The sequence below is a fragment of the Coregonus clupeaformis genome, chromosome 40 (assembly GCF_020615455.1).
Source record: "Coregonus clupeaformis isolate EN_2021a chromosome 40, ASM2061545v1, whole genome shotgun sequence".
In the NCBI taxonomy this organism is placed as follows: domain Eukaryota; kingdom Metazoa; phylum Chordata; class Actinopteri; order Salmoniformes; family Salmonidae; genus Coregonus; species Coregonus clupeaformis.
In genome coordinates, this window is record NC_059231.1 from 18,965,628 (window position 1) to 18,987,685 (window position 22,058).

A 22,058-nucleotide genomic window follows, 5' to 3' on the forward strand; every position below is an offset into this window, starting at 1 on the left:
TTATCTCCAGCCTAGAGCGTTCTCCATGTCACTACGACTACCATATTATCTACAATTAACTTACTGCAACAAGAAACAGATGACAGTTGAGATTCGAAAATTGGCCTTGAGAGCGTCAATGCCATGGCAACCTAACCCCGGCTTCGGGAAGGGAAGGTCTGTGAGTGTGATGGCAGGAAGCGCTGCCCCAATATGGGTATGGATATTGAACCCGATTCTGGGCCGCCAATGATTACATCATGATATGGCGTGACTGAGTCACAGTTCTAGTGTTCGTTTGCTCAGGTGTCATTGGTGGCCAGATACGCAGCCATCTGTCCCTGACTGCTGGAGTCACTGCGATGCGATCTGTTTCCCTGGGTAAGGGCCATGCCATGCTGTATTGGATCATAGCGCCATCTACAACATGGTAATATCAATGGTATAAGTAGATTACATAAACACAGAATCCTTTAAAGGGATCAGAATTTGAGCTTAAAAGGTCCTCTGAGAAACACAGAATTTAGATACATTTTAGTGGACTGTAAATGGACAGTAAATAACTGTTCTATCATCAATAACAGTTTAAAACGTAGCCAGCCCTTCTTTAGAAAGGGTCTACAGCCGAGGTAGATGTTAGACAGTGGCTGCAACCAAAGTGTGGACCATCCTGGCACTGGCACTACCACCCACCAGTCCACATCTGAATCCCATAGGGGGTATTGTCCCCTGGCCACCCCCTGGCCTGCATCCCCTGGCCCTTCTGACACAGGCATCACATAGTGGAGAAACATCCATTGTCTAGATAGAAAGGTCAGAGGCTTGGCCATTTGCTGATATAATCCACATTATATTTAAAGCATGTTGTCTTTCCGTTCTGTCAGCAATATGCTGACCATTATGAGATCAAGTAGTGAAACCAGTAAGCTACTTTTGAAAGTGTTCCTGATCCCTGATCTGTTGGTGCTGCATTAGCTGTATTAGCACATAGGAGTTGTCTATACAGTACAAACAGATCTGGGACCAGCTGGCTAGGGTGTACCCATAATGCAGCAGTAACAAGAGGGTAGAGTCGTGTGTTTGGCAGAAACCTGATGAATATGTGGCAGTCGTGGGACTAGTGGGGGCCGGGTTGCATAACATCACAGTAGTGCATGGTATCCCTGCCAAGTTAGCCCCTTCCTCCCTGGTCCTCATCCTACCTGTGATTGGTCCAGACATATTATGTACCAATCACACTTCAGCTTAGTCCCACTGTCTACTCCTGGTGTGTATTTTTAGGCTTCCGTGCAATGATGCCTGGTGGGCTTGAAGAAAATAAAGACAGGAAAGACCATAAAAGGGATTGTTTCCCTCAAATGAGATGCTGCAGGCACGTTACAGTTAAGCAACCGTAGCTTTAATAAGCAACCGTAGCTTTTTCGGCCTTGTCTCAGGATTGTAAGTTGGTGGTTGAGGATATCCCTCTAGTGGTGCAGGGGCTGTGCTTTGGCAGAGTGGGTGGGGTTATATCCTTCCTGTTTGGCCCTGTCCGGGGGTTTCTTCGGATGGGGCCACAGTGTCTCCGGACCGCTCCTGTCTCAGCCTCCAGTATTTATGCTGCAGTAGTTTATGTGTCGGGGGGCTGGGGTTAGTTGGTTATACCTGGAGTACTTCTCCTGTTTTATCCAGTGTCCTGTGTGAATTTAAGTATGCTCTCTCTAATTCTCTCGTTCTCTCTTTCTCTCTGAGAACCTGAGCCCTAGGACCATACGTCAGGACTACCGGGCATGCTGACACCTTGCTGTCCCCAGTCCGCCTGGCCTTGCTGCTATTCCAGTTTCAACTGTTCTGCCTGCGGTTACGAAACCCCTACCTGACCCAGACCTGCTGTTTTCAACTCTTAATGATCGGCTATGAAAAACCAACTGAGAGACCTGAGCCCTAGGACCATACGTCGGGACTACCGGCCGTGGTGACTCCTTGCTGTCCCCAGTCCGCCTGGCCTTGCTGCTATTCCAGTTTCAACTGTTCTGCCTGCGGTTATGGAACCCCTACCTGTCCCAGACCTGCTGTTTTCAACTCTTAATGATCGGCTATGAAAAGCCAACTGAGATTTATTCCTGATTATTATTTGACCATGCTTGTCACTTATGAACATTTTTGAACATCTTGGCATGGTTCTGTTATAATCTCCACCCGGCACAGCCAGAAGAGGACTGGCCACCCCTCATAGCCTGGTTCCTCTCTAGGTTTCTTCCTAGGTTTTGGCCTTTCTAGGGAGTTTTTCCTAGCCACCGTGCTTCTACACCTGCATTACTAGCTGTTTGGGGTTTTAGGCTGGGTTTCTGTACAGCACTTCGAGATATTAGCTGATGTACGAAGGGCTATATAAAATAAAATTGATTGATTGATTGATTGAATAACAGATATAGGAAACATCCATCTGAAGTGTCAGGGGTTGACAGAGAGACAACAAGACAACAACTGAGACAGCATTCATTTGACCTCGTCCCTCTGGTCCCTCTAGTGTATTACGTTTGAGGCGAGCTCATGGTAGTTTGTTTCAACACAGGGATCGTGAGGAGAGAGATAAAGGGTTGCTGAGCAACAGGGACCTTGGCGATGCTGGTTCCTTCCCTTTAAAAGGGGAAACAGTAATTAACCTGCTTGAGAGGCTAAGAAACCACCAGTGATTCTGCAAATTGTTTAACTCCTGCTGGTATAGGCAATCCCATACTGTGGCATAGTACTGGGCATATGTCCTGCTTATGTTTGGATCTGAAAATGGAAAGGCAGGTAGGATTGTGTGTGTGAGTGTTTTTAAGGATAAGAATTTGACGGTGAAAATTGGGTCTGTATGTGATTGGTTCTGCATGTGATTGGTTCTGCATGTCAACAAACATTTCCTGGTGAATCTGATAAACAGAATGTGAGTGAGTGAGTGTGTGGGTGAGTCTGTGTGTGCATAGTCTGTTCCCTCACCACTCCGATGGAGAAGTAGTTGTTGACGATGCTGTTGGGGACTGGGTCTCCCTTCTCCTCCTTGTCTACAGGGACGATGTCGATGTTCCATCGGTCAAGCATCATATCTGTGCTGTGTTCTATGTCCCGCAGGAACTTCAGCAGGCTGCCTCCCTCATAACCTACAGGACAGGACAAAGAGACGGGTGAGACATATCACAAGGAGATACAGCCATCACACACTAAGGTCACCCACACTAAGGTCACCCGCACTAAGGTCACCCGCACAGTGGTGACCCGTCATTCAGGGCATGTGGGGCAAAGCCATATTTTTTGCAAAAAAAAATACATGCATGTTGCATGTTATGTTGGCATTAATACGTCACATATCAGTTTGCAAACAATGTAAAAAATATATATATATATATATATATATATATATATATATATATCATTGAGTTAATAAAGCCGCATACAAACATGGTCTCTTTTTTGTTTTCTTGGGTATGGTAGCTCCAAAATGCGGGTGTTTCAGCCTAGCTCAGTGCTTTCTGTGGAGGTGGGGCAAGCCAGCAGAAAATAGGAGCATTGTGCCGTGATTGGCTCAGTGTTCTGTCACTCATGGGGACACTACGTCACCGCCAAGTCTAAGTCCTTAGTAAGAGTAGACATCGAAGATTCAAGCCCTTTGGGTCCTGTCATAGAGTTACATTAGAAGTGCCCTTGAAACAAGGCTCAAGGTCATTGGCCACAGATAAAATGACTTCAAATCACGTTATATGTACAGGAGCTTTGATTGGACTGATCATGTCAACATCTTACTTTCAAAATCTTAGCTAGCAGTCATCATCATGAATCAAGTCGACAATCTACTGGCAAATCCTTTTTAATCCTTGTCATATGAAGAGAAATAATGAAGAGTAAGTAAGTGCTCATCGGCCATTGGACATGAACATTATACAACAAGTTGGAAATCGCAAATTCAACAATGGGAAAATACATTTTGAACGGTCATCCAACTCGGAATTGTAAATTCTGCCTCTTTCTCTTTGATGACAACATTTGCCCACGAAGGACCGCCGCGCCACCTTCCTGTTCAAGTGAGCACAGCACAACAAGGTGAGTCCAAAAATGTCTTATATGCTGCTGCATAAATGATGTAATATGCCAGGGACTGTCTGTAGCTAAGAAAGTAATACTAAGTGTTTATTGTAAGCTGTTAGTAGCCCATGTGCCTCGCCCATGTGCCTCACCCTAATAATTTGGTCTATTTTCACCTCTTAATTTCGCCAATTGTTCTGACTCGGTGGTGCTGTTCTTTTTTAGAAATGTAATCATCGAATATTGTAAGAGCTTTCATTGTCTGCTTATATGCCCCCTTTATTTATCCTACGGTTCTGACTTGGTGTACAGGGAGAACACTGTAAGAACGGTGTCACGATCGTCGAACAGAGAGGACCAAGGCGCAGCGTGGAATGCGAACATACTTTAATTATATTTCACCACACGAACAAAGCGATACGTGAAGTCCTTGGTTACAGACACAAACCATACACGGAACAAGATCCCACAAAACACTGTGGAAAACAGGCTGCCTAAGTATGGTTCCCAATCAGAGACAACAAGCAACAGCTGACACTCGTTGCCTCTGATTGAGAACCACCCCGGCCAACATAGAAACAAATGAACTAGATAAACAACCTAGCACACAAAACACATAGAAACAACCCACCCTGGCTCAACATAACAGAGTCCCAGAGCCAGGGCGTGAAAGTACCCCCCCCCCAAAGGCGCGGACTGCGACCGCGCCAAACATAAACCGAACAGGGGAGGGCCGGGTGGGCATTCCTCCTCGGAGGCGGATCCGGCTCCGGGCATGACCCCCACTCCCTCTCTAACCCCCCAAAGCGCCCCTGGTCCGGTCTGGCCCTGCTGGCCGGAGCTGGACTGAACACTGGTGGAGCGGATTGCTCTAGCTCCGGAGTGGAGCACCGGTGGAACAGGCACGGGCTGTGCCGGACTGACGACGCGCACCACAGGCTTGGTGCGGGGAGCAGGGACGGGCCGGACCGGGCTGACGATGCGCACCATTGGCTTGAATAAACTAGATAAACACCATGAACTAGATAAACAACCTAGCACACAAAACACATAGAAACAACCCACCCTGGCTCAACATAACAGAGTCCCAGAGCCAGGGCGTGACAAACGGCCCATGTTCTGAATTCTGTAGCTGTACATTTCAAAAGTGCTGAACAAATAGTTATATTGACTACGTCCATCCTGGTTCTCTCATTAATGTCTTAATCGAAATTACAGATTGCCTCTTATCCACTTGTCATCCCCTTATGCCATAGTTTGTACATCTCAATTGTCAGTAGAAACCACATTTGTTTAAGCAAGTCAGCCATATCAGTTATGGTTTTTTTAAAGGCAGTAAATGAGGCTGAATGAACTGTTTTGCTGCCAGACAAGGCTCCGCTGATAGCCAGGTGTAACAGTGGTAAGGTGTTGGGACTGCAGTTGGGACTCTGCTGTTGGGACAGCTTTATGTAGGTCCTAACAGTTTGTGGGCACTGTTTGTCACCGTTATAGTGCAATTAATGTATTGTTTAGTGTTGTGTTGTGTAGTGGCTTTGCTGGCATGCATCCCACATTTATTTTATTTTTTTGCCCCACCAATATTTACATGCTAAAATCGCCACTGCACCCGCACTAAGGTCACCCACACTAAGGTCGTCCACACTAAGATCACCCACACTGTCAGACCCGGCTCTCAGAACGAGTTTTATAAATTGATTAAGATCTAGTATTCATCAAGTTGCATAGTGCTTTCTGTATTCCATTTGACGTGAGGTCAGAGGCCTTAGATTCCTAGAAGCAAGCAAAGAGAAAACTAAGATTGAGTTGTGACAAGGGAGTACATCTGAAGTACACACTGCGACTGACAAAACAGCCTAATGGCAGACAGTATGGGTGTACACAATAGAGTCATCATTGTGGCCGTTTGTCCCAGAGGGGATGAAGAGGAGTTAATAAGTAAGTACACTGCCACGGGATAGAACTCGTAACTCCTGAGTGGCGCAGTGGTCTAAGGCACTGCATCGCAGTGCTAACTGTGCCACTAGAGATCCTGGTTCGAATCCAGGCTCTGTCGCAGCCGGCCGTGACCAGGAGACTCATGGGCGGCGGACAATTGGCCCAGCGTCGTCCAGGGTAGGGGAGGGAATGGCCGGCAGGGATGTAGCTCAGTTGATAGAGCATGGCGTTTGCAACGCCAGGGTTGTGGGTTCGTTTCCCACGGGGGGCCAGTATAAAACAATTATATATATATGTATTCACTAACTGTAAGTCGCTCTGGATAAGAGCGTCTGCTAAATGACTAAAATGTAAATGTAACCTCCAGGCCTCTTTGAGACAGACTGTTGGTAGACGGTATGGGCGTACACAAAATACCCATCATTAAACTGTGGTACGGGATAGAACGGGACCTCTCTGAGAGAGAGTGTTGGTACACTGAAAAATGCTGGGTTAAAAACAACCCAATTTGGGTTCTTTGGAAACCCAGCACTGGGTAAATATTGGACATAACACACGTTGGGTTATTTTGACCCAGCCAGTTGTGTGAATAACCCAACATGTTGGGTTGTTGGTAATTATCCAAACATGGTTTAATTTAATTATCAGTTAGGTATTTTTTACTGTCATGCTGGGTTGACATGCAGCTGGGTCTTTCTTAATGTAATCCTATGGTTATTTCAAGAGGCGTGGCTTACAGATAGATGTTATTGGCCACCCATGAGAGTAAATGTCATTCCTTTTCATCATGTTAAGTTTACATACTGCAATTAAAATATCATTTTTTTTTGCATTTTACACATTCAAATCAAATCCAAAATCAAATCAATTTTTATTTGTCACATGTGCCGAATACAACAGGTGTAGACCTTACCGTGAAATGCTTACTTAACCAACAATGCAGTTTTAAGAAAACTAAGATTTAAGAAAATATTTACTAAATAAACTAAAGTAAAAATAAAATAAAAAGGACCAACAATAAAATAAGAGTAATGAGGCTATATACAGGGGGTACCGGTACCGAGTCAATGTGCAGGGTACAGGTTAGTCAAGGTAATTGAGGTAATATGTACATGTAGGTAGGGGTAAAGTGTCTATGCATAGATAATAAACAGCGAGTAGCAGCAGATCTGAGGACCCATGCCAAATCTTTTCAGTCTCCTGAGGGGGAATAGGCGTTGTTGTGCCCTCTTCATGACTGTCTTGGTGTGTTTGGACCATGATAGTTTGTTGGTGATGTGGACACCAAGGAACTTGAAGCTCTCAACCTGCTTCACTACAGCCCTGTCGATGAGAATGGGGGCGTGCTCGGCCCTCCTTTTCCTGTAGTCCACGATCATCTCCTTTGTCTTGTATTCTTCTAGAATGTTATTTATTACATATTATAATAAGGTGGTATCTTTCCCAACAATGGGATATGCATTAGCTTTAAGGCAATTCATACACTTCTGTAAGCCTGATTGAAGCTACAAAAATGTAAATGTTCAACCTTAACATGTGATAACTATACAACAGAATAGATGAACATGAATGACATTTACTCTTAGGGTTGGCTAAAAATAACTATCTGAAAGCCACTCCCCTACTAAACTTGCCTCTAGTCTTCTGATCTGATCCGCTGGGTCACGTCTCAATAACCCAGCATCAACAAACCAAGTGAACCAACGCCTGCAACCCAGCAGTTGGGTCAACCAAACAACCCAGCAGTTGGGTCAACCAAACAACCCAGCAGTTGAGTCAACCAAACAACCTAGCATTTTTTAGAGTGTAGAAGTAGAGAGTAGAGGCATACACAATAGGGTCATCATTATACTGTGCCATGGGATAGAACCCCCGACCCCTGGCGGGCTCCGGTAAGCGGGTCCTCTGTGTTGGAGACCAAGTGGGTCTGAACAACAATGACTCTAATGATGTCTGTGATCAGTACTGCTGAGAGGTGGGCCGGGGTGTTAGCGTTACACCAGTGGCTGTCATGGAGGCGTGAGTGTCTAATGAGGACCCATCACTCAGAGCACCAGGGGACATTAACACTCACATGGCGACCCGTCCTGAGAGCCAGGGTTCATGTGTGATGACACGTGTTCCCCCTTCTGTGCTCCAGACCTGGGTTCACCTAGTATTTGAAATCTTTCAAATAATGGAACTGTGCTTGATTTTTCAAATACTATGTGAACCCAGGTCTGCATCAGGGGATGTTGACACAGAGCCATGGCCCGTGTGATGACACGCATTTCCCCTCACGTGCTCTCCAACAGTCTGAGCATTTTCTAAATCACAGAGGGAAAAAGCAATGATGATGTAATGTAAGAAGCCAATTAGCCTACTTTATACACTGAAGATTGAACAAAAAGCTCACCGACTACTTATGACACAATAGCATGCTCTTTCATGTTTGCATACAAGCATATTTCACTATACGTGATGCACACATAGACTTACATACAGCCCAGTCCTGACTTATATAGTTACAAAACAGGCCCATAACATCTATCGTATAACATCTGCCAGTTAACAGGAGATCGATAGGAGATTCTGTCACCAAACACAATTTGGATGATTGGTTTACTATGCTAGGAATTAAAAAGCATGTGCAATATGTTTCTACACACAGACCACTGTGATACAGTACGTCACTCACAGTCCCAGCTTCTGAATCTACTACTGTACTATCTGTAAATATGGTCATAAAACTTAATGTCTTCACAGAAAGAATCCAGATGCTTTTAAAAGATTTTTCGAGAAGATAATATATTAAACTGGTGCTTGGTCGAAAAGCCCCTGGGAACTAACTGTCCATTTAGTTTACAAATATCAGATCATAAGCCTGCTGCCTGGCTAAAGTGCTCGGTTGGTCTTTACTCTACACAAGCCAGGGTCAGGTCAAGCAGTCTGTCATAATCAGGGTCGCAATCATTGGCCCAAAAACAGGCCCAGCCAATGGCGAGCAGGGATTATATAGGAACTCTGCTTTGCATTATAGAACACTTTCAAATTAGCTCTATGAGGATGGGTTTAGAACAGTGGAAGCTGGTGGGAGGAGCTATAGGAGGAGGGCTCATTGTAATGGCTGGAATGGAATTCATGGAACGGAGTCAAATGTGGTTTCCATATGTGTGATGTGTTTCATACCGTTCCATTAATTCCATTCCAGCCATTACAATGAGCCTGTCCTCCTATAGCTCCTCCCACCAGCCTTCACTGGTTTAGAACCACGAGGACACAACAGGTGCATTGTGAAGATATTGAGGAAAATATTGCTGATGGGAGCTTTCAGTGATTAGGTAGAAGTAAAAGAATACTCGCACTGCGATCTATGTACACACACACTCACACATACATACACACACACAAACACACACACACACACACACACACACAGCTTCTCACCTCCGCCCCAGCGTAGGCATCTTGCCAGGTCGTTCCCTGTGCCCAGAGGGAGGATAGCCACAGGGGGATCTTTTGCGAAGTTGGCCTTGTCTGCAGATGGACAGATAACGATAAGATAATGATTAGAATTCGGAGAAAAACATTAAGGTTTAACCAGAGTACTGTACAGTATAGTGTTATAGTCTCCTATGCTTATCAGGCACACACACACACACTCACAGCTATAAAGGTGGACAGATTTGACTGTGTTCATGTATAATACATGGGTTTAATCCAATAGAATTAAGACACACCAATGCAGTCTAAGATCCATCCCACTGTCCCGTCCCCTCCACACGCCAGCACCTGGAAATCAGGGACATCATGGAAGAAGTTGAGCCTGGGAAGACATAAATACATAAATACGTAAATATACAAGTACACACACACACACACACACACACACACACACACACAGAGAGAGAGACAATACAGCAATACACTACGGAAAAATAAGTCCGAAATCAGCTCAATGTAACTGAAGAATCCATAGAATCGAACCACTTCTGGGAAAATTGGAACACACTAAACAAACAACAACACGAGGAGTTATCTATCCAAAACAGAGATGTATAGATAAACCACTTCTCCAATCTTTTTGACTCTATAACAAAGATATGCGTCAACAGCAACCTTGGGAAAATCCTCTGCATTATCATTAACAGCAGACTCGTACATTAACTCAGTGAAAACAACATACTGAGCAAATGTCAAATTGGCTTTTTATCAAATTACCGTACGACAGACCACATATTCACCCTGCACACCCTAATTGACAAACAAACAAACCAAAACAAAGGCAAAGTCTTCTCATGCTTTGTTGATTTCAAAAAAGCTTTTGATTCAATTTGGCATGAGGGTCTGCTATACAAATTGATGGAAAGCAGTGTTGGGGGAAAAACATACAACATTATAAAATCCATGTACACAAACAACAAGTGTGCTGTTAAAATTGGCAAAAAACACGCACATTTATTTCCACAGGGCCGGGGGGTGAGATAGGAATGCAGCTTGAGCCCCACCCTCTTCAACATATATATCAATGAATTGGCGAGGGTGCTAGAACAGTCTGCAGCATCTGGTCTCACCCTACTAGAATCTGAAGTCAAATGTCTACTGTTTGCTGATGATCTGGTGCTTCTGTCCCCAACCAAGGAGGGCCTACAGCAGCACCTAGATCTTCTGCACAGATTCTGTCAGACGTGGGCCCTGACAGTAAATCTCAGTAAGACAAAAATATCTAGTTGCCAGGACCACAAATACAAATTCCATCTAGACACCGTTGCCCTAGAGCACACAAAAAAACTATACATACCTAGGCCTAAACATCAGTGCCACAGGTAACTTCCACAAAGCTGTGAACGATCTGAGAGACAAGGCAAGAAGGGCCTTCTATGCCGTCAAAAGGAACATAACATTCGACATACCAATTAGAATCTGGCTAAAAATACTTGAATCCGTTATAGAACCCATTGCCTTTCATGGTTGTCAAGTCTGGGGTCCGCTCACAAACCAAGAATTCACAAAATGGGACAAACACCAAATTGAGACTCTGCATGCAGAACTCTGCAAAAATATCCTCCTTGTACAACATAAAACACCAAATAATGCATGCAGAGCAGAATTATGCCGATACCCGCTAATTATCAAAATCCAGAAAAGAGACGTTCAATACTATAACCACCTAAGAGGAAGCGATTCCCAAACCTTCCATAACAAAGCCATCACCTACAGAGAGATGAACCTGAAGAAAAGTCCCCTAAGCAAGCTGTTCCAGGGGCTCTGTTCACAAATACAAACCCCAGAGCCCCAGGACAGCAACACAATTAGACCCAGATAAATTCTGAGAAAACAAACATATAGAATGCTATTTGGCCATTAACAGAGAGTACACAGTGGCAGAATACCTGACCTACTGTGACTGATCCAAAATTAAGGAAAGCTTTGACTATGTGCACACTGCCCACAAAATTAGGTGGAAACTGAGCTGCACTTCCTAACCTCCTGTCAAATGTATGTGTCACACCCTGGCTCTGGGGACTCTATATTTTGAGCCAGGGTGTGTAGTTTCTATGTGTTTGTGTTTCTATGTCGTGTTCTAGTATTGTATTTCTATGTTGGCCAGTGTGGTTCTCAATCAGAGGCAACGAGTGTCAGCTGTGGCTGGTTGTCTCTGATTGGGAACCATATTTAAACTGTCTGTTTTCCCTTTGTGTTTGTGGGATCTTGTTTCCGTTTGGTTTGTTCCGTGTCGGTTGTGTTAAACCGTAGGACTGCACGTATCGTTTGTTGTTTTGTTTATTGTCTGTATTTATCACTAAAGATAAATAAACATGTTCGTTCATCACGCTGCGCCTTGGTCTACTCCATTTAACGATCGTGACAGTATGACCATATTAGAGACACACATTTCCCTCAGATTACACAGACCCACAAAGAATTTGAAATACAAATCCAATTTTGATCAACTCCCATATCTATTGGGTGAAATACCACAGTGTGCCATCACAGCAGCAATAATTTTGACCTGTTGCCTCAAGAAAAGGGCAACCAGTGAAGAACAAACACCATTGTGAATATTTATGTTGATTTATTTTCCCTTTTGTACTTTAACTATTTGCACATTGTTACAACACTGTATATAGCCATAATATGACATTTGAAATGTCTCTATTCCTTTGGAACTTTTGTGAGTGTAATGTTTACTGTAAATGTTTTATTGTTTATTTAACTTTTGTTTATTCTCTATTTCACTTGCTTTGACAATGTAAACATATGTTTCCCATATGTTTCCCAATAAAGCCCTTTGAATTGAATTGAATTGACAGACAGAGAGAGAGCGAGAGATGCATTAAAGTGACTGGTGCCTGGCCAGAGAGTGTCACCTTCAAAGGGACCTTTCATCTGGGCCAGGACAAAGGTGTTGACAGGGGCTTTCATCTGTCCCCAAAAAACAGCTGCGGTGCAAACATCACACTGGTGTGTGGGTGTGTGGGTGTGTGTGTGTGTGTGCCTGTGCCCATGTATGCCTGTGTGTGTGCATGCATGACACACATATCTGTTCATGCGTGTGCTGTGTGTGTGCATGCGTGCGTGTGTGTGTGTGTGTGTGTGTGTGTGTGTGTGTGTGTGTGTGTGCGTACCACTGACAAGGCTGGTGACACCAGTGTGACAGACAGCTGTCTCACCTGGTCATTGAGGTGAACTGCACTAACGCTCAGTGATGCACAACACCAGCATGCCAGCACTTCAGGGAAATCTGTAGCTACAGCACCGATCTGGGTATGTATCACATTTAACAAAACAGTTGCACGTCAACATTAAACATTAATATCCTTTAACCTAACCGCATGAGGCTTGACAATTCGTGACAATGTTTTATGCATGTGGGCTTAGTTGGAGAAAGTGTATCAACAACAGGGCCAAATGAGGATCTGCATTAACAGGAACAATGAGAGAGACCTCACTCTTAATCTACACAAAACAACTAATTGTATTCTCTAAACAAATCACTCACCTTCATTCTGCCACTTGTCTAAAAGCCTGGTGGTGACTGAGGCTGTTGCCATGGTGCCCATGGTAACGGCACTGGAGAACTTGTCTGGGTCTATATTTACCCTGTCTGCTATGCTATACAGCCAGACTAAATTAGGCCTGTCTTTAGCTGCACATATTGAGATATGTATCCATAATGGCCTGATAAATATGCCTTTGTAAGTGTTGTACGTATGGCCAACAATGGAGGAGTAACACAAGAGAAGAGAATGAAGAAAGATTAAAAAAGATAACTTGGCTGTCATAATATCAGATTGATCCGCCACACGTCCATGTGCTGATGATATACTGTATGGTTGTCTGTCAAGCATCATCACTTTCATAACCAAGCTATTCCCTCATTAAGATTCAACTCTCAAAGATGGTTGACATTAAATGACAATAAAACAGCATATGCACAAACCACTGTTCCCCTCCATCCTACTACCTCATACACACCATCGCCAGTTTCTTCACTGCTCTCGTTATGAAAGGTAGTGCAACTTATCACGACTAATTAAACAACTACCAGGGGGAGGCAGGGGGAGTAGGAAGGGGGGGCAGGGGGAGTAGGAGGGGGAGGGGGAGGGGGAGGGGGAGGGGGAGGCAGGGATAAAATAACTTGGCCACTCTCAGGAGATAGCATTCATGTTTGTTGTTGCTGTGTAGGGCATTTCTCCCGAATGAACTGTTCCATATTGCACAACTCAACCAAGGTACAAGGTATCCTCTGGCTAGGATGATGCGCATATCGGGTGTGTGTTTGTATGTCATGTAGGTGAAGTGTGTGTGTGTTTGTGTGTCAAGTGTGTGAAGTGTGTGCGTGTTTGTGTGTCAAGTGGGTGAAGTGTGTGTGTGTTTTTGTGTGTGCGTGCGCATGTCCTTGTTTACATGTACTGTTTCTAACACAGTGGTTCCACAGGCTTTTAAGACCTCTTAACCTCTAAAGCAGAGCAGCTGAATTAGTGGAGAATAGAGGATATGGGGTAGATATAGGGTCGAGGAGAGAAGATAGAGTCTGATGGTGCAGTAGCTTACTGCCAATGTTGTGTTCAGTAAAAATACATTTTGAACCCCAGTGAACCCTGGCCTGTATTCTGTTGCACAACCAAGTTCCATCTGGGACAGAAGAAAATTCCAAATAGAACAACTTTGCATGGGTCCAAGATTTTGAGAATTTCGCTAACAATTAGTCAATTTTCAGTCTTTCAACCCAATTTTTTTTCATGGCAATACTTTTGTGGCACACTTAATTACTTTTGTATTTTTTTCTACTTTGTATTTATTATGGATCCCCATTAGCTGCTGCCCCTGGGGTACTCTTCCTGCACTGTTCCTGGGGTCCAGCAAAATTAAGGCAGTTATACATTTTAAAAACATTACAATACATTCAGAACAGATTTCACAACATATTAAGTGTGTGCCCTCAGGCCTCTACTCTACTACCAAATACAGTACTAGTCAAAAGTTTAGACACACCTACTCATTCCAGGGTTTTTCTTTATTTTACTATTTTCTACATTGTAGAAAATAAAGAAAAACCCTTGAATGAGTAGGTGTTCTAAAACTTTTGACCGGTAGTGTACAATTAAAATCACTTGGATCTGATTTCCTGGTGTTTTCACAGTCTTTTACGTCCAACAATTAAAAATTAAAATACAAAAATTGACATTTTCTTTTTTCTTTTTTTTCAAAAAACTTGCGGGCCAAATGAGACCACCCACGGGACAGTTGGGGAACCTTGTTCTACACATATAATTTTTAACTATTTTCTGTATAGATCAAATCTCAGAACAAGGGCTGTATCTATAGTGTGACCACACCATGGGTATATAGTGATGAATTGGTCTTACCCCACCATTGGTCTATAGTGATGAATTGGTCTTACCCCACCATGGGTCTATAGTGATGAATTAGCCTTACCCCACCATGGGTCTATAGTGATGAATTGGTCTTACCCCACCATGGGTCTATAGTGATGAATTAGTCTTACCCCACCATGGGTCTATCGTATTGAATTAGCCTTACCCCACCATGGGTCTATAGTGATGAATTGGTCTTACCCCACCATGGGTCTATAGTGATGAATTAGTCTTACCCCACCATGGGTCTATAGTGATGAATTGGTCTTACCCCACCATCGGTCTATAGTGATGAATTGGTCTTACCCCACCATTGGTCTATAGTGATGAATTGGTCTTACCCCACCATTGGTCTATAGTGATGAATTGGTCTTACCCCACCATGGGTCTATAGTGATTCATTAGTCTTACCCCACCATGGGTCTATAGTGATGAATTGGTCTTACCCCACCATGGGTCTATAGTGATTCATTAGTCTTACCCCACCATGGGTCTATAGTGATTCATTAGTCTTACCCCACCATGGGTCTATAGTGATGAATTAGTCTTACCCCACCATTGGTCTATAGTGATGAATTGGTCTTACCCCACCATGGGTCTATAGTGATTCATTAGTCTTACCCCACCATGGGTCTATAGTGATTCATTAGTCTTACCCCACCATGGGTCTATAGTGATGAATTAGTCTTACCCCACCATGGGTCTATAGTGATGAATTGGTCGTACCCCACCATTGGTCTATAGTGATGAATTGGTCTTACCCCACCATTGGTCTATAGTGATGAATTGGTCTTACCCCACCATGGGTCTATAGTGATTCATTAGTCTTACCCCACCATGGGTCTATAGTGATGAATTGGTCTTACCCCACCATGGGTCTATAGTGATTCATTAGTCTTACCCCACCATGGGTCTATAGTGATTCATTAGTCTTACCCCACCATGGGTCTATAGTGATGAATTAGTCTTACCCCACCATTGGTCTATAGTGATGAATTGGTCTTACCCCACCATGGGTCTATAGTGATTCATTAGTCTTACCCCACCATGGGTCTATAGTGATTCATTAGTCTTACCCCACCATGGGTCTATAGTGATGAATTAGTCTTACCCCACCATTGGTCTATAGTGATGAATTGGTCTTACCCCACCATGGGTCTATAGTGATTCATTAGTCTTACCCCACCATGGGTCTATAGTGATGAATTGGTCTTACCCCACCATGGGTCTATAGTGATTCATTAGTCTTACCCCACCATGGGTCTATAGTGATGAATTGGTCTTACCCCACCATGGGTCTATAGTGATGAATTGGTCTTACCCCACCATGGGTCTATAGTGATTCATTAGTCTTACCCCACCATGGGTCTATAGTGATGAATTGGTCTTACCCCACCATGGGTCTATAGTGATTCATTAGTCTTACCCCACCATGGGTCTATAGTGATGAATTGGTCTTACCCCACCATGGGTCTATAGTGATTCATTAGTCTTACCCCACCATGGGTCTATAGTGATGAATTGGTCTTACCCCACCATTGGTCTATAGTGATGAATTAGTCTTACCCCACCATGGGTCTATAGTATTGAATTAGTCTTACCCCACCATTGGTCTATAGTGATGAATTAGTCTTACCCCACCATGGGTCTATAGTGATTAATTAGTCTTACCCCACCATGGGTCTATAGTGATGAATTGGTCTTACCCCACCATGGGTCTATAGTGATGAATTGGTCTTACCCCACCATGGGTCTATAGTGATTCATTAGTCGTACCCCACCATGGGTCTATAGTGATGAATTAGTCTTACCCCACCATGGGTCTATAGTGATGAATTAGTCTTACCCCACCATGGGTCTATAGTGATTCATTAGTCTTACCCCACCATGGGTCTATAGTGATGAATTAGTCTTACCCCACCATGGGTCTATAGTGATTCATTAGTCGTACCTCACCATGGGTCTATAGTGATTCATTAGTCGTACCCCACCATGGGTCTATAGTGATGAATTAGTCTTACCCCACCATGGGTCTATAGTATTGAATTAGTCTTACCCCACCATTGGTCTATAGTGATGAATTAGTCTTACCCCACCATGGGTCTATAGTATTGAATTAGTCTTACCCCACCATTGGTCTATAGTGATGAATTAGTCTTACCCCACCATGGGTCTATCGTATTGAATTAGCCTTACCCCACCATGGGTCTATAGTGATGAATTGGTCTTACCCCACCATGGGTCTATAGTGATGAATTAGTCTTACCCCACCATGGGTCTATAGTGATGAATTAGTCTTACCCCACCATGGGTCTATAGTGATGAATTAGTCTTACCCCACCATGGGTCTATAGTGATTAATTAGTCTTACCCCACCATGGGTCTATAGTGATGAATTAGTCTTACCCCACCATGGGTCTATAGTGATTCATTAGTCGTACCCCACCATGGGTCTATAGTGATGAATTGGTCTTACCCCACCATGGGTCTATAGTGATTCATTAGTCGTACCCCACCATGGGTCTATAGTGATGAATTAGTCTTACCCCACCATGGGTCTATAGTATTGAATTAGTCTTACCCCACCATTGGTCTATAGTGATGAATTAGTCTTACCCCACCATGGGTCTATAGTATTGAATTAGTCTTACCCCACCATTGGTCTATAGTGATGAATTAGTCTTACCCCACCATGGGTCTATCGTATTGAATTAGCCTTACCCCACCATGGGTCTATAGTGATGAATTGGTCTTACCCCACCATGGGTCTATAGTGATGAATTAGTCTTACCCCACCATGGGTCTATAGTGATGAATTAGTCTTACCCCACCATGGGTCTATAGTGATGAATTAGTCTTACCCCACCATGGGTCTATAGTGATGAATTAGTCTTACCCCACCATGGGTCTATAGTGATGAATTGGTCTTACCCCACCATGGGTCCCCCTCGGTCCAGACTGTACACCTGCCTGGGGTTCAGCAGGTACTGGAACTTTCTCAATACCCTGTAGAATACATTTCACAGCTGTGTTAGAGTTACTGCACATACACACAACCTGACAAACTCAAACTGTATGTGCAACAATGGAGCCAGAGAGCGAGGGAAAGAGAGAAAGAGAGAGAGGTAATACTTCATGCATAAAAAGACAGACATAGAATGTGAAGTAGCACCATTTAATTACAGGTGTTACTTAAAAAGCACAGATAACATGGAGTCAATGTTATTTTGCTCTAAAATTGTCATTATCTGTACAGCGTACTGTTCCCATTGACACAGAAGTTTCCTGTAACCTTGACCAGCAGGAGCTGCATCAGAGATCTATTCTATTGAAGCCTCCACATTGCCCTTGCACTGGTAATTGCGTCGTTAGCTTACGATACCCACACTGCACTTTGGTCAGAATGTGAAAAGCAGTGGCATGAGACAACAGAAAGCCGACCGCTAGGTTAGAATGCATAACGGCGAACAAACCATTTGGCTTAGAGTGCAACTCATTCTATATAGTGTGTCAGATACAGTTTGTTATGATACTGTTATGAACGTGTCATAAAGAAAACTTCAATTTAAGTTTTCCCAAGTTCATTCAGAAGGAGAAATTAATTAATATAAGAGGACTGTGTGACATTTAAAATGCTGTGAAACAGTACTTAAACTGCCTGAAAGCCTCATTCACAAAAACAAAACCAACCAGTGACTCAACACCAACCCTTTCATTTCCTTATTGACATCAAAGGGATCAGAAATAGGCTTTGTTTTTGTACTCAGAGATTAAATGCATATTTTTGTACAAGAACATGTCTAATAATAGAGAATAATTTTCCCTTTAAGTGGTATTTAAGACTGTTGCTATGGTGATGGAGTTTCTGAAGCCAAAAAAGCGGGTCTCCTGTTGCTGTGAAATGCATGGTGGGAGGAGAGAGGAGAGAATGCTGAAACAGTGAACACATTCATTTTCATTAACAACTGCTTTTAGGACACTGTGTCAGAACAGCCAATGGACCATCATTATTTCCAAAATCCTCTGTAATTACATAGCCTAAAAATTCTAGAATTTAATCTCCAAAGACCAGGCAGTTATTGCTGTTAGCTTTAGCTATGCTAGCTTCACATTACTTTGATTCTATGATGAAGAGTCAGGCAAAATATTTTGGCAGTAGCATTACAGGAATGTATGAAACATACAGTACATGGCCAAAAGTATGTGGACACCCCTTCAAATTAGTGGATTTGGCTATTTCAGCCGCAGGTGTGTAAAATCGAGCACACAGCCATGCAATCTCCATAGACAAACATTAGCAGTAGAATGGCCTCTACCGACGAGCTAAGTGTCACAGGTTGCCACCTTTCCAACAAGTCAGTTCGTTAAATTTCTGCCCTGCCCCGGTCAACCATAAGTGCTGTTATTGTGAAGTGGAAACGTCTAGGAGCAACAACGGCTCAGCTGAGAAGTGGTAGTCCACACAAGGTCACAGAACGGAACCGCAGAGTGCTGAAGGCAATAGCAGGTAAAAATTGTCTGTCCTCGGTAGCAACACTCACTACCGAGTTCCAAACTGCCTCTGGAAGCTACGTCACCACAATAACTGTTAGTCGGGAGCTTCATGAAATGGGTTTCCATGGCCGAGCAGCCGCACACAAGCCTAAGATCACCATGCGCAATGCCAAGCGTTGTCTGGAGTGGTGTAAAGCTCGCCGCCATTGGACTCTGGAGCAGTGGAAACGCATTCTCTGGAGTGATGAATCACGCTTCACCATCTGGCAGTCCAACGGACAAATCTGGGTTTGGCGGACGCCAGGAGAATGCTACCTGCCCCAATGCATAGTGCCAACTGTAAAGTTTGGTGGAGGAGGATTAATGGTCTGGGGCTGTTTTTCATGGTTCGGGCTAGGCCCCTTAGTTCCAGTGAAGGGACATCTTAACGCTACAGCATACAATGACATTCTAGATGATTCTGTGCTTCCAACTTTGTGGCAACAGTTTGGGGAAGGCCTTTTCCTGTTTCAGCATTATACATGCCGCTGTACACAAAGCGAGGTCCATACAGAAATGGTTTGTCGAGATCGGAGTGGAAGAACATGACTGGCCTGCATAGAGCCCTGACCTGAACCCCATCAAACACCTTTGGGATGAATTGGAACACCGACTGCGAGCCAGGCCTAATCGCCCAACATCAGCGCTCAACCTCACTAATGCTCTTGTGGCTGAATGGAAGCAGGTATCCACTTACTTTTGTAGTGTATATTAAAGGAGTGTTTCAATCAGTTAATAATGTGAGACACTACACTAACGGTCAAAAGTTTTAGAACACCTACTCATTCAAGGGTTTTTCTTTATTTGTACATTGTAGAATAATAGGGAAGACATCAAAACTATGAAACAACACATACAGTTGAAGTCGGAAGTTTACATACACCTTAGCCAAATACATTTAAACTTAGTTTTTCACAATTCCTGACATTTAATCCTAGTAAATATTCCCTGTCATAGGTCAGTTAGGTACACCACTTTATTTTAAGAATGTGAAATATAGGAATAATAATAGAGATAATTATTTATTTGAGCTTTTATTTATTTCATCACATTCCATGTGGGTCAGAAGTTTACGTACACACAATTAGTATTTGGTAGCATTGCCTTTAAATTGTTTAAACTGGGTCAAACGTTTCGGGTAGCCTTCCACAAGCTTCCCACAATAAGTTGGGTGAATTTTGGCCCATTCCTCCTGACAGAACTGGTGTAACTGAGTCAGGTTTGTAGGCCTCCTTGCTCTCACACGCTTTTTCAGTTCTGCCCACACATTTTCTATAGGATTGAGGTCAGGGCTTTGTGATGGCCACTCCAATACCTTGACTTTGTTGTCCTTAAGCCATTTTCTACAACTTTGGAAGTCTGCTTGGGGTCATTGTCCATTTGGAAGATCCATTTGCGACCAAGCTTTAACTTCCTGACTGATGTCTTGAGATGTTGCTTCAATATATCCACATAATTTTCCTTACTTACGATGCCATCTATTTTGTGAAGTGCACCAGTCCATCATGCAGCAAAGTACCCCCAAAGCATGATGCTGCCACCCCCGTGCTTCACGGTTGGGATGGTGTTCTTCGGCTTGCAAGCAACCACCTTTTTCCTCCAAACATAACGATGGTTATTATGGCCAAACAGTTCTTTGTCCCCATGTGCAGTTGCAAACTGTAGTCTGGCTTTTTTATGGTGGTTTTGGAGCAGTGGCTTCTTCCTTGCTGAGCGGCCTTTCAGGTTATGTCGATATAGGACTTGTTTTACTGTGGATATAGATACTTTTGTACCTGTTTCCTCCAGCATCTTCACAAGGTCCTTTTCTGTTGTTCTGGGATTGATTTGCACTTTTCGCCCCAAAGTACGTTCATATCTAGGAGACAGAACGCGTGTCCTTCCTGAGCAGTATGACGATGGATAGTCCCATGGTGTTTATACTTGCGTACTATCTTTTTTGGTTTTCCCATGATGTCAAGCAAAGAGGCACTGAGTTTGAAGGTAGGCCTTGAAATACATCCACAGGTACACCTCCAATTGACTCAAATGATGTCAATTAGCTTATCAGAAGCTTCTAAAGTCATGACATAATTTTCTGGAATTTTCAAGCTGTTTAAAGGCACAGTCAACTTAGTGTATGTAAACTTCTGACCCACTGGAATTGTGATACAGTGAATTATAAGTGAAATCTGTCTGTAAACAATTGTTGGAAAAATTACTTGTGTCATACACGAAGTAGATGTCCTAACCGATTTGCCAAAATGATAGTTTGTTAACAAGAAATTTGTCGAGTGGTTGAAAAATGAGTTTTAATGACTCCAACCTAAGTGTATGCAAACTTCCGACTTCAACTGTGTGTATATATATATATATATATATATATATATATATATATATATATATATATATATATATATTTGCTGAAAAAAAACAAATGGGGGATTGGAAATGATGCAGACAATAACATTGATGAAAGTTACAATGTTATCTGCAATATTATTAAAGCCGATCGAACCCGCAAAAAAAAAAAAAATAGTGCTGCATCAGATGACCTGGCCTCCACAATCCCCCGACCTCAACCAAATTGAGATGGTTTGGGATAAGTCGGACCGCAGAGTGAAGGAAAAGCAGCCAACAAGTGCTCAGCATATGTGGCACTCCTTCAAGACTATTGGAAAAGCATCCAAGGTGAAGCTAGTTGAGAGAATGCCAAGCGTATGC

The 22,058-nt window shown here is 43.3% G+C and overlaps 1 protein-coding gene across 1 annotated transcript in view; it reads right to left on the reverse strand.

Moving 5' to 3' along the window:
• Positions 1-22,058, reverse strand: part of LOC121555146 (diacylglycerol kinase beta-like) — a 124,666-nt gene that overhangs the window by 70,904 nt on the left and 31,704 nt on the right. The window contains exons 12-15 of the mRNA XM_041868950.2: positions 17,754-17,828; positions 9,681-9,766; positions 9,388-9,477; positions 2,944-3,104 (exon numbers count right to left, since the gene is read on the reverse strand). Coding sequence (XP_041724884.2) covers positions 2,944-3,104; positions 9,388-9,477; positions 9,681-9,766; positions 17,754-17,828 — 412 coding nt within the window. The remainder of the gene's footprint in view (positions 1-2,943; positions 3,105-9,387; positions 9,478-9,680; positions 9,767-17,753; positions 17,829-22,058) is intronic.